Consider the following 14324-nt stretch of genomic DNA (forward strand, 5'->3'; position numbering starts at 1 on the left):
TATCACTGATAGATTTTTTTTTCAGGGATTTGGTGTTATTGCAAAAAATAAAACAATGAATAGCTGCAGTGTGTAATAACAATGCAATGTTGTAATGTAATATCTGCTCTTTACCTTCAACACTTCAGCGTCCATCAAGCAGTATTTCTCCATCACTGTTGTTTACGTAGTTGCGCACTCTGCCATCGGAAGCAGCTCTGAGGGTCTATAGCTGAGTGGTTCCGTCTGGCCTGTTGTTAGCTTGCAACAGTCAGCTAGTGGTCGGGTACTAGTGCGAGGCTTTAGCGTTGCACAACGTGTTGGCTGTCTATTTTACGTCGGCTAACGGCCGCAAGACGCAGACTCGCAGAGTCTCCATTTCAACTTGTGTCGAAAGTGCAGACTTTAAAATATAGCTATACCCTTTTTTTAAATTGTGATTATAGGTCCACTAACGCCGGAATTATGATCAATAAATTACATTGTATTTTTTCCCCTGATTATTGTCACCTGAGGGGGGCGATTGATGGGACGTCCCGCTGGCAGCCGCGCCCGCTTAAAGCCTTTGGGGATGCAAAGGGAAGTAAAACCAGCAACAACAACAAAAAAGAAAAAAAGAACCAGCCGGGGTCACTTGTTGTTAGGGTTGGGCATCATGAATCGAGAACCGATTGGAACAGGGACTAACGTTCCAGTTCTCATGGAATCGTTCAAATTTAAAAATGTCATTTCCCAGTTTCGATGTCGAATCCGCTGACACTGAAGAAGACTGTGGTGAAAACCAACGAAGAAGAACGCGCACGAAGACGTGCTTGTGCCCAAGTGTGCCTTAACTTTGTTAAAATTAATGAACAGTCGCCTCAGTGCAACACTTGGAATAAGATTATATTGTGCAAAGAAGGCTTTCATAATGTGTAAAAGTCTGACGCCCTCCCTCCCGCTCCAAGCCTCACCCTGCACCGTGTGGAGCTCCAGTGAAGTCAACTCTCAGTCAATTGGGTTAGTAAAACAATAAAATACGTCTGTGCCAACATTGAGGCAGCTAACAAGGTACATGGTTGGTTGCACTTTTGCACTCATGGTTTTCAGCGTTTATTTTAGTCTTCAAACCAACGTAAGAGCCGATGACAGGAAAAAAACATGCTTAACATTGAGCTAAAACTTCACCTTACCAACTTTACATCAAAATTGAATTGGGAAAAAATTCACATAAAATTCACAGTATCACAAACACTAACCTTGTATCTCATTGGTGGGTAGGGAGAGGAATCAACGTTTTACAGCATTTGGTTCCATCTACCCATCCATCCATTTTCTGTGCCGCTTCTCCTCACACATTTACACCTATGGGCAATTTAGAGTCTCCAATCAACCTATCACGCATGTTTTGGTGATGTGGGAGGAAACCGCAGTGCCCGGAGAAAACAGATCTAATCAGTTGTAATGCTCAGACCAAAACACTTCAAGTATTACTTTGGCGCCATCTCGTGGAATATTGGTCTTATTGTTAGTTTCCCCAGCACAAGAGACGTGCCCCCACCAGTCCCAAACGGGTGGTTTCCTTGTTTTTATTATTTATGCCTCTGTGGCTGCTTACAGCAGCCCATCACTGTGGCTGTGCAGTGATGCCGGTAACGCGTTACTCCAAAATGGCTGCCATTTTGAGTAACGAGCAATGTAATGCATTACTGTATCCAGGGAAGTAGTGATGTTACGAGATGTGCCGAGTCTTCGAGGCGTGTGTCGAGTAATGGAGGGGGGCGTTTCCGCAAAGCGCATATCGAGGTTTGCTTCATTTAGGAGCGGACCCGGATGAATGCAGCCCTATGGGTGGCACAAGTCAGTGCAAACTGTAGGCCGGTCCCAAGCCCGGATAAATGCAGAGGGTTGCGTCAGGAAGGGCATCCGGCTTAAAACCTTGCCAAACAAATATGAGCGTTCATCCAAAGAATTCCATACCGGATCGGTCGTGGCCCGGGTTAACAACGTCCGCCACCGGCGCCGTCAACCTGCGGGGCGCCGTTGGAAATTCAGCTACTGTGGGTCGAAGTCAAAGAAGAAGAGGAGGTGGAAAGCGGGTTCTTCGGCAGAAAGAGAAGAGGAAAACACAGAGCCTAGAACTGAATGTGGGGACTTTGAATGTTGGGACTATGACAGGAAAATCTCGGGAGTTGGTTGACATGATGATGAGGAGAAAGGTTGATATATTGTGTGTCCAGGAGACCAGGTGGAAAGGCAGTAAGGCTAGAAGTTTAGGGGCAGGGTTTAAATTATTTTACCATGGTGTCGATGGGAAGAGAAATGGAGTCGGGGTTATTTTAAAAGAAGAGTTGGCTAAGAATGTCTTGGAGGTGAAAAGAGTATCAGATCGAGTGATGAGGCTGAAATTTGTAATTGAGGGTGTTATGTGTAATGTGATTAGTGGCTATGCCCCACAGGTAGGATGTGACCTAGAGGTGAAAGAGAAATTCTGGAAGGAGCTAGATGATGTAGTTCTTAGCATCCCAGTCAGAGAGAGAGTCGTAATTGGTGCAGATTGTAATGGACATGTTGGTGAAGGTAATAGGGGTGATGAAGAAGTGATGGGTAAATACGGCATCCAGGAAAGGAACTTGGAGGGACAGATGGTGGTAGACTTTGCAACAAGGATGCAAATGGCTGTAGTGAACACTTTTTTCCAGAAGAGGCACGAACATAGGGTGACCTATAAGAGCGGAGGTAGAAGCACACAGGTGGATTACATCTTGTGCAGACGATGTAATCTGAAAGAGGTTACCAACTGTAAGGTAGTGGTAGGGGAGAGTGTGGCTAGACAGCATAGGATGGTGGTGTGTAAGATGACTCTGGTGGTGGGGAGGAAAATTAGGAAGACAAAGGCAGAGAAGAGAACCATGTGGTGGAAGCTGAGACAGGACGAGTGTTGTGCAGCTTTTCGGGAAGAGGTGATACAGGCTCTCGGTGGACGGCAGGAGCTTCCAGAAGACTGGACCACTGCAGCCAAGGTGATCAGAGAAGCAGGCAGGAGAGTACTTGGTGTATCTTCTGGCAGGAAAGGAGAGAAGGAGACTTGGTGGTGGAACCTCACAGTACAGGAAATCATACAAGGAAAGAGGTTAGCTAAGAAGAAGTGGGACACTGAGAGGACCGAGGAGAGGCGAAAGGAATACATTGAGATGCGACACAGGGCAAAGGTAGAGGTGGCAAAGGCAAAACAAGAGGCATATGATGACATGTATGGCAGGTTGGACACTAAAGAAGGAGAAAAGGATCTATACAGGCTGGCCAGACAGAGGGACAGAGATGGGAAGGATGTGCAGCAGGTTAGGGTGATTAAGGATAGAGATGGAAATATGTTGACTGGTGCCAGCAGTGTGCTTGCTAGATGGAAAGAATACTTCGAGGAGTTGATGAATGAGGAAAATGATAGAGAAGGGAGAGTAGAAGAGGTAAGTGTGGTGGACCAGGAAGTGGCAATGATTAGTAAGGGGGAAGTTAGAAAGGCATTAAAGAGGATGAAAAATGGAAAGGCAGTTGGTCCTGATGACATTCCTGTGGAGGTATGGAAGCATCTAGGAGAGGTGGCTGTGAAGTTTTTGACCAGCTTGTTCAATAGAATTCTAGTGCGTGAGAAGATGCCTGAGGAATGGAGGAAAAGTGTACTGGTGCCCATTTTTAAGAACAAAGGTGATGTGCAGAGCTGTGGCAACTATAGAGGAATAAAGTTGATGAGCCACACAATGAAGTTATGGGAAAGAGTAGTGGAGGATAGACTCAGGACAGAAGTGAGTATTTGCGAGCAACAGTATGGTTTCATGCCTAGAAAGAGTACCACAGATGCATTATTTGCCTTGAGGATGTTGATGGAAAAGTACAGAGAAGGTCAGAAGGAGCTACATTGTGTCTTTGTAGATCTAGAGAAAGCCTATGACAGAGTACCCAGAGAAGAACTGTGGTACTGCATGCGGAAGTCTGGAGTGGCAGAGAAGTATGTTAGAATAATACAGGACATGTACGAGGGCAGCAGAACAGCGGTGAGGTGTGCTGTAGGTGTGACAGAAGAATTTAAGGTGGACGTGGGACTGCATCAGGGATCAGCCCTGAGCCCCTTCCTTTTTGCAGTGGTGATGGATAGGCTGACAGATGAGGTTAGACTGGAATCCCCGTGGACCATGATGTTTGCAGATGACATTGTGATCTGCAGTGAAAGCAGGGAGCAGCTGGAGGAACAGTTAGAGAGATGGAGGCATGCACTGGAAAGAAGAGGAATGAAGATTAGCCGAAGTAAAACAGAATATATGTGCATGAATGAGAGGGCTGGTGGGGGAAGAATGAGGCTACAGGGAGAAGCGATAGCAAGGGTGGAGGACTTTAAATACTTGGGGTCAACCGTCCAGAGCAATGGTGAGTGTGGTCAGGAAGTGAAGAAACGGGTCAAAGCAGGTTGGAACGGGTGGAGGAAGGTGTCAGGTGTGTTATGTGACAGAAGAGTCTCTGCTAGGATGAAGGGCAAAGTTTATAAAACAGTAGTGAGGCCAGCCATGATGTACGGATTAGAGACAGTGGCACTGAAGAGACAACAGGAAGCAGAGCTGGAGGTGGCGGAAATGAAGATGTTGAGGTTCGCTCTTGGAGTGACCAGGTTGGATAAAATTAGAAATGAGCTCATCAGAGGGACAGCCAAGGTTCGATGTTTTGGAGACAAAGTTAGAGAGCGCAGACTTCAATGGTTTGGACACGTCCAGAGGAGAAATAGTGAGTATATTGGAAGAAGGATGATGAGGATGGAGCTGCCAGGCAAGAGAGCTCGAGGAAGACCAAAGAGAAAGTTGATGGATGTCGTGAGGGAAGACATGATGGCAGTTGGTGTTCGAGAGGAGGATGCAGGAGATAGGCTTACATGGAAAAGGATGACGCGCTGTGGCGACCCCTAACGGGACAAGCCGAAAGGAAAAGAAGAAGAAGAAGTCAATTGGGTTAGTTCCACACACATCGCCCTTTAGTTCATAGGATAGATACTGATACTAGTTATAAAGAACCCCGAGATGTTCATCATTTGGACACCCTATATTGAAAACTTTATTGACCCAGCCCCCTAAAAGAATCGGAATCGAGAATCGTTTGGAACCGGAATTGAAATAAGGAACCGGAATCAGGACCTGAATCGCTCAAATTCAAACGACGCCCAACCCTACTTGTTGTAGTGGTCGTGTCCACGCACAATGCACCGTCGCCGGCCCGTGACTCTAGGAATTCCCCAAAAATAAGAAACCAGTTGGGTTGACTAGCCATGCTGACTGTGCTCGGCCGGGCAAGGGTCGCCGATGAGCTGCTGAACAAGACAGAGGTGTATCAATGTGGTGCAAATGAAGCGAATGGTGTTCAGGGCCCTGTAGTTCGTTTACAGTGTGGTGTATTTTGTTTCGTGTAGTCTTTTTTATTTTTGGTGTAAAAATTAAAAGGCGGCTAATGTATGTGGCACAGTCTTTGGAGCTCTGAGCTGGAACGAGATGACAGATGCAGCTGAGTGAAGCCTCCAGGTGGGCAAACAGAGAAGGGACACACTATCCTGTTATGTGTCTCCTCTGCTTTGTGGTGGGCAAGAACTGTGACACAAATAACTTGTAAGTGGCTGAGGAATTGCCTGCATAAATGGATGTATATAATTTTGTTGTTTGCTCAATTTTTACATAAGATTTTGAAATTTTCTAATTATATTTGAATTAAATGTGTTAAAAGTGGTTTGTTCAACGTGTATGGTTTTCACAATTAAAAATGTCACTTTTCACCTGAGTTATGTTTTCCGTGTTAGTAAAATATGGCAAAATTAAAAAAAAAAAAAAAAAAAAAAGTACTGTACTGTTCAGTCACACGTGAGTTTGTGCTGGAAGAAAATGACACCAAACAAGGCAAGGTAAACAGTTTTTTTTTTTTTTAGGTGCAATACAATAGTAAACATAAAAGTAGTAAAAAATGGCCAATTTGACCCTTCACTCCAGAGGGTTAAGAAATGTTCCATTTAGTTTCCCTTTAAACTTTGATTGGGGTCAAATTGACTCCAAAGGTAATAGGAGGGTTAAGAATTTGCTGCAATCTATATATTTTTTAAAATATTAATACAGTTGTTGTAGTGATGTGTCGGTCGCAAACAGCTACAGCTAGAGGTGCTAGTTACACACACACAGCACAGAGAGGAGGCAGCGAGATGAGAAAGAAACAGACCAAGGGGCCACAAAGATACTGTAGACAACATAAACACGCTGGTAAGGAATAGTTGAGGAAATGAGTGAAGGCAGGAAAATAAGTAAAATCTGGACACATTTAAAATGAAATGACAATACAAATGGCAGAGTGTAAGGTCTGCAAGAAAAAAAAAAAGTCTTATCGAGCTGGCTCCGCAAACACCGCACCCGAGAAGAAACAAAAGCATTTGAACCTGACATGAGTGAGGTTGCCAGTGTGTCTAACGCAACTGGTGCAGCTAATGCTGGAGACTTAGCATTGTATGAACGTCAATCCCTTCTAAGAGAAAACAGGGCAGATCATTTCACACAAAAGAATCTGGATCAGCATACATTGCCAATCTAAACTATAGACAAGTTATCTGAATGCTGAATTCTTCATTTTTGTTCGACATAATTTTTATTTTGGCGGCACGGTGAATGACTGGTTAGCACATTTGCCTCATAGTTCTGAGGACCAAATCCTGGCCCCGCCTGTGTGTGTTCTCCCCGTGCCTGCATGGGTTTTCTCCTCGCACTCCGGTTTCCTCCCACATCCCAAAACATGCGTGGTAGGTTGATTGAAGATTCTAAATTGCTCGTAGGTGTGAATGTGAGTGCGAATGATTGGTTGTTTATGTGTGCCCTGCGGTTTGCTGGCAACCGGTTCAGGGTGTACCCCACCTCCTGCCCGAAGATAGCTGGGATGGGCTCCAGAAAATGGATGGATGGATAATTTATATTTTGTTGTGTTGTGTGTTTTGCAGTGATTCTGTGTTGTTGAACTTTAAATTTGTTTTGAAGAAGAAAGTTTAACGAGTAGTCACTGATGGTGTTGTGGTACACTCGCCTGACTTTGGTGCAGGCAGCGTGGGTTCAGTTCCCACTCAGTGATGGTGTGAATGTGAGTGCGAATGGTTGTCTATATGTGCCCTGCGACTGACTGGCGACCAGTTCAGGGTGCAGTCCGCCTTTAGCCCGAAGTCAGCTGGGATAGGCTCCAGCGTCCCGCGACCCTAACCAGGATAAGCTGTGATGAAAATAGAATGGAGTTTAACTAGTTAAAAGTTCAATTGTAAATAGTTAAGTTTGCTTTTTATTTTTGTTTATTTTTGTAGCACCATGTGAGTGAATAAACAGGTGAATTTTTATAATAAACACACTAATCTCTCTCTCTCTCTCTCTCTCTCTCTCTATGTATATATATATATATATATATATATATATATATATTACATTTGTATGCATAATTTGACATTATTTTGGTAATAAATTAATTTAATTTAAAAAACAAAATGAAAAGCCGTTTGGGAGCCGAAAGAGTTTGCATTTTTTAGTGAGCCACTCCAAAAAAGCTGGTTCTCTTTTAAAAAGAGAACTCACTCAATTGTTGCAGCATCTCTACAAGAAACTGTACATCTATAATAAAATGGAAAATGGACTGCACTTATATAGCGCTTTATCTACACCATCACAGTCCCCAAAGCGCTTTACAAAGCCTCACATTCACCCACTCACACACCAATGGCGGCTGCTGCCATGTAAGGTGCTGCCAGGCCCACAAGGACCAAATTAGGGTTCAGTGTCTTACCCAAGGACACTTCGACAGGGAAACAGTCATAGCCGGGATTCGACCAGTGACCCTTCGGTCACTGGACAACCCGTTCTACCTACTGCGCTACAGCCGCCCACAATAAGACTACAATAGTCAGAGCAGATCCAGTGATATTAGTGAAGCACTACGAGAAGAATGCTCTAAAAAACAAAACAAATGTAAATGCACTTGTAATAAAAAAAAATAAAAAAAAGACATTTGTTTTCAGATTGTTTTCCTTTAACCGAAATGCAATTTCTTTTTTCATCGTCTGTCTTTTGTCAATGTTGTCAGCTGCTGAAGAGTCTAACCCCAGCGGAAAATCCCCATTGTCAACGTGGCCTCTACTTTCAAGATGGTCAGCGTCATGTGGACTATGTTCTCACCTACGCTTTGAAGAAATCATCTGGGAGACGTTCCATTCGATACTCAACACATTTGCTCATGGAAAATGCTGTTGCACGCAGCCTACGCCGTAGCCATCATCCATCATCTGCTGAAAAATGCTCACTGTCTTCAAAAACCTCAACACCATCCAATGTGGATCTACACTCCCCAGGGGAGACCTTCAGTGTCCAGGAGGATCAAAAAAGCTTCAGGAGGGAGGAGTTTGAAGGGAAACTTAGAGATATGGGTCTGGAGCTGGAGATTGATGAAGACGTGAGTTGAACTTATATTTGTATTGACTACAGATGTTAATTTAATCATTTAGAATGCAATCGTTTTATGATGTTTGCAGAGGAGCGTGCAAATCAGGGTAGGTCTGTAATCTGATATTCTGGCTATGTATAACCAATGTCCTAATGTGTGACCCAATTTTGCAGCACCTAAATAGAAAAGCATTATGCATTTGATCGCAGGTAAAGAGAATTATATATATATATAATTATTCATTATATTACGAAACTTAAAACAGACCTCCTCCTATTACAAGAAGCGCACCTTATTGAGTCAGGAGAAAAATGCCTCATTGATTCTAATTTCACTCAGGCTATTTCGGCCTTTTATAACAGTAGACAAAGAGGAGTCTCACGCAATACTAGTTCATAAAAGACTACTTTTTACAATAAATAGTACAGTAGCAGATACAGAAGGCTGATACATAGTTATACAGGCTACAATATTTAACAAACTTTACACAATTGTCAATGTATACGCTCCTGATAAATATGACCCAGTCTTTTTTCACATTTCACTCTTCACTTAAACTTTTGGTAACTGATGGTGTAGTGGTACACTCGCCTGACTTTGGTGTGGGTAGCATGGGTTCAGTTCCCACTCAGTGACGGTGTGAATGTGTGTGCGAATAGTTGTCCGTGTCTATATGTGCCCTGCGACTGACCTGTGACCAGTTCAGGGTGTAGTCTGCCTTTCGCCCGAAGTCAGCTGGGATAGGCTCCAGCACCCCGTGACCCTAACCAGGATGAGTGGTGTTGAAAATGGATGGACTTAAAGTTGTCAGCCAATTCTACAATTATCATGGGAGACGACTTTAGACTGATGCTAAATCCCCGAACAGATCGCTCAAATCTTAAAAATAGCAATCAGCCCCAATGCCCCAATATACTAAAGCAGTATATAGACGACTTTGGTCTTGTTGATATACGGAAGGCTGAAAAAAATAAAAAATAAAATACACATTTTTCTCGTCTGTTCACCGCTCTTTCTCAAGAATTTATTTTTTTTTTCTTTCGAACAATTCAGCAGGTCAAAGAATTACCTCCAAAATACATCCAATTATCATCAGTGACCATGCACCAATTTCTCTTAATCTAAAAATTGAAACAAGTCTGGGACCCCCACCAACATGGCGCTTTAACGCGTCCCTATTGAAAGACCCGGATTTTGATTCTTTCGTGAGGAAGGAATGGGATGAGTTTTTGAAATTCAATGACTCCCCAACCATATCCTCATTGCTGCTGTATTGAGAGGTTGAATCACATCATACTCTTCTTACAAGAAAAAAAACAAGAACAAAAATTAGAAAATGGAATTGAGGAAAAAATGAAACACCTCACAGAAGAATAAGCAATTAATCCTGACAGATACGCTTAGAAACCAACTTCAAAGGGCAAAACATCAATTAGACGCTATCTTGTAAAAAATAAGAGATTTTTTACAACATCAGAAGATACACTAACTTTGAGTACAATAATAAATCAGGAAAACTTCAGCACAAGAAAGAAAAGTCATTAATTACAGTCATTCAAGATTCAAACGGCAACTGTACACAGTCACCGCGAGAAATAAATGAAATATTTGATAATTTCATAATTCATGGGCAATTAATTTATAAATATATAATAAATTTATAATGAAGTCAGTAATTTAGTTAATTGTGCCTGTATAAAGGTAGCCAGTGTTTCACTTTTGTTTTGTAATTTTCTTTGCAACTCAAAATACCACAAAACACGAACAATTGACATAGTTTGGGCGTAGTTTGTTGATATGATTTCTTTTCTTGCGTCCACAGCTCTGGAGGAAAAGCATTGTCACAGCTTGTTTGTGTGTGTGATAGGTGTTGGAAGGTAAAGGGGTTGAAGATGGCAGATGAAATTCTGCGACGTGAGGGGTTGTGTAAACTGCATGCACAGTAGAATAATAATTGTTTCCTGCTTCTTTAATAATTAGGCACTGAAATGATTTCAGGTTGAACTCATCACTTCCTTAGCTGGCAGCACTTTAAATACACTTATTTTCAAATCAAAATAAAAGGTTCCAGCTTGCTTTGATAGGGAAGATTCTTAGACAACCAGTTATTAGAATGGCTGGCCATACATTTGGTACCTGGGCCTTCAGTGTGGACTTACTTGACTTCATCCCTCTATTACTTTAATAGCCTCAATTAAAGAAACCATCAATATATTCGAAAAACACAATATAACAGGACGGCACGGTGGCCGACTGGTTAGAGCGTCAGTCTCACAGTTCTGAGGACCAGGTTCAATCTCCCCGTGCCTGCGTGGGTTTTCTCTAGGTACTCCGGTTTCCTCCCACATCCCAAAAACATGCATGCTAGATTAATTGAAAACTCTAAATTGCCCGTAGGTGTGAATGTGAGTGTGAATGGCTGATTGTTTATATGTGCCATGTGATTGGCTGGCAACCAGTTCAGGGTGTACCCCGCCTCCTGCCCGATGATAGCTGGGATAGGCTCCAGCACGCCTGCGCCCGCGTGAGGAAAAGCGGCTCAGAAAATGGATGGATCGATGGACAATATAACAGCACACAATTGTTCATCTTTTGGAAAGGTTCACAATCAATATTTATCCAATAACATGTCACAAACATAACGCATTTAAATAAAATACATAATACTCCAACAACAACAACAAGATCCCAGATACAAGCGGCCGAAATGCATTTCCTCCGCAGGGTGTCCGGGCTCTCCCTTAGAGATAGGGTGAGAAGCTCGGTCATCCAGCTCAGAGTAGAGCTGTTGCTCCTCCGCATTGAGAGGAGCCAGATGATGTGGCTCGGGCATCTGATTAGGATGCCTCCTGGGTGCCTTCCTGGTGAGGTGTTCCAGGCACGACCCAGGACACGCTGGCGAGACTATGTCTCCCGGCTGGCCTGGGAATGCCTCGAATACCACTTCACTTTGGATGAATCCACCCTCAGGCACTACATACAGTATACACTATATTGGCAAAATATTCCCTCACCTTCCTTGATTTATATATGAATTTAAGTGACATCCCATTCATAATCCATAGGGTTCAATATGACGTTGATCCACCCTTTGCAGCTATAAAAGATTCAACTCTTCTGGGAAGACTATCCACAAGGTTTGTGACTGTGTTTATGGGCATTTTTCAACATTATTCCAGAAGCACTTTTTTGAGGTGACACACTGATGTTGGATGAGAAGGCCTGGCTCTCAGTCTCCCCATAATTCATCCCAATTGTGTTCTTTTAGTTTGAGGTCAGGACTCCGCGCAGGTCAGTCAAGTTTATCCACACCAGACTCTGTCATCCATGTCTTTATGGGCCTAGCTTTGTGCACTGGTTTTACTCGAACTAAGGGGCCAAGCCTAGCTCCTGAAAAAGAACCCCACACCATAATCCCCCCACCACCAAACTTTACAATTGGCACAATGCAGTCAGACAAGTACCGTTCTTCTGGCAACTGCCAAACCCAGACTCATCCATCAGATTGACAGGATGGAGAAGCATGATTTGTCACTCCAGAGAACGCGTCACCACTGCACTAGAGTCCAGTCGCTGTGTGCTTTACACTACTGCATCTGACGCTTGGCATTTTACTTGGTAATGTATGGATTGAATGCAGCTGCTCTGCCATGGAAACCCATTCCATGAAGCCCTCTGCACACTGTTCTTGAGCTACCCTGAGGCCACATGAAGTTTGGAGGTCTGTAGCGATTGACTTGGCAGAAAGTTGGCAACCTCTTCACACTATGCGCCTCAGCATCCGCTTGACCACGCTCCGTCAGTTTACGTGGCCTACTACTTTGTGACTGAGTTGCTGTCGTTCCCAAACTCTTCCACATTCTTATAATACAGCTGGTAGTCATCTGTGACATATTTAGGAGTGAGGAAACTTCACGACTGGACTTGTTGCACAGGTGACATCCTATCACAATGTTTGTAAAACCAGTCTGCATTCCTAGGTGCTTGATTTTATAAACCTGTCACCATGGAAGTCATTGGAACACCTGATTCCGATAATTTGGATGGGTGATTGATACCTCTGGCAATATAATGTTTTTATGACCCATGTAAATGAAGCATGAAATATATATATATTATTTTTGCAACGTCACTTCCCCAGCAACAAACAACTTCTTACATCATCAACATAACGTAACGTATGTGCCTGTATGCCTGTAACGTATAACAATATCGCGGCTACGACCATGCGAGTGGAGGCACATTGCCCCATTGAGCTATATTTTGACCATTTATCCACTTGTTGCACTGCTACTAACTACGGAAAAGAGATCTCACACGTTTTGTAAACGTTATTTTAAATGAATAAGTCCTCCAGTGAATACAATCCAAACAGTCACCACGTTTTTAGACTGACCGCTTTTGGGAAGTCTAACATGGCCATCAAGTGGCCTGTCACTTTTCTGGCAATGAGCAACTTCTTACCTCGTCAACATAACTTGAAAGCTAACGCAAGGTCCCGTGGCCCAAATTTCAGTAATCATCACCGGTTTGCTCACAATATTGTGGCAATGACCATGGTAGTGGTGGCACGATGGCCTATGGAGCTCTATTGTGACAATTTATACAGTTGTTGACTGTTGCGATGCTAACTCCGGACAAGTTTGCTCGGCCCGCTAGCTTGACAGCAGTTTAGGGCTCAAATCAACAACTGATTTCAAACTGCATTCAAATTGTTATCCTGTGAAATAATCCCAATTTTCTGGGTGTGGCTGAGAGGCTATTGCTGGTCAGACTTTGTCTTTGGAAGTGGCATGGACATCCTCAACCTTCCCTACACACCAAGAAAAACACACACTAAAATACTAACCCACCAACCTGCCGAGCAAACAGGAAAAAAGGACACACAAGCCCTTACTCTTCCACAGAGAGAGCGGACTGCTGTACTCAGCCCCACACCTATGTCCCCCAAAGACTCGCTGTTGCCACGAATGATTTTCCTCCTTACATTTATTGTTGTACACTGTTTTTGCAGGGTTTCACGGTACACTGTGGGAAAAAAACATTAATATTTGTGCCTTGTTGACCATAGGCCAAGATTCTCGGTGTGGGCTTTGTGAAAATGCATGCTCCATGGAATGTTCTCTGTCGAGAAGCAGAGTTCATGAAGCTGAAGATGCCGACCAAAAGGGTAAGTATTATCGACACTTTTCATTCCAAGTTGTGATTCATACTGTATATACTGTACAGTGGTCTTGCTTGAGGCATTCCATCTTCCATAGTCCAAAGATGTTAACTGAAGACTCCAAATTGTCCATAGGTGTGAATGCGAGTGTGAATGGGCTCTGTGTGTAAGCCATGTGATCAAGTCCAAGGTGTGCCCCCACCTCGTAGCTGGAAAAGGCTCTCCCGATGACTCTGAATGGGATCAGCAAATGGGAAATTGATGAATCTATGGAGAGATCTGTGTGTGTGTTTTAGTTTGTGTGCGTGAGTGTGTGTGTGTGCATGGATTTACAAATGGATTCTTGTTTGTAGGTATATGAAGTCAAGCAGTCAAGTTGTGTTTTAGAGAAGCTCAGTCTACTCGTCAGTAAAGTTCTTGAGCCTCTTCATCCTCACGTTGAGGAACCCCAACCGAAGAACATCAAACACCTGTCACACACTTTTTCCAGGGAAAAGCAACACCTGTAAGTACACTTTTTTTGTATACATGACTCTTTCTAGATGAATATGGGCATTTTAAGAAGAATCAAAATTACACCAGCTCATATGGCAACTGCACACTTCTCATGAAACTATATATATACATATATATATATATATATTTCATTTCCCCATGGTGCCACCCATTTAGTCCACACTGGTAGCCAGCTGCAGCTTTCACACTACAATCTCAAAAA

At 43.2% G+C, this 14324-nt stretch overlaps 1 protein-coding gene across 1 annotated transcript in view; it reads left to right on the forward strand.

The window, feature by feature from the left end:
• LOC133402557 (anoctamin-1-like) overlaps positions 1 to 14324 on the forward strand; it is a 96017-nt gene that overhangs the window by 869 nt on the left and 80824 nt on the right. Inside the window, exons 2-4 of the mRNA XM_061676464.1 lie at positions 8086 to 8451; positions 13514 to 13612; positions 13960 to 14111. Of these exons, the coding sequence (XP_061532448.1) occupies positions 8086 to 8451; positions 13514 to 13612; positions 13960 to 14111 (617 nt within the window). The remainder of the gene's footprint in view (positions 1 to 8085; positions 8452 to 13513; positions 13613 to 13959; positions 14112 to 14324) is intronic.

Source organism: Phycodurus eques, chromosome 5 (assembly GCF_024500275.1).
Source record: "Phycodurus eques isolate BA_2022a chromosome 5, UOR_Pequ_1.1, whole genome shotgun sequence".
In the NCBI taxonomy this organism is placed as follows: domain Eukaryota; kingdom Metazoa; phylum Chordata; class Actinopteri; order Syngnathiformes; family Syngnathidae; genus Phycodurus; species Phycodurus eques.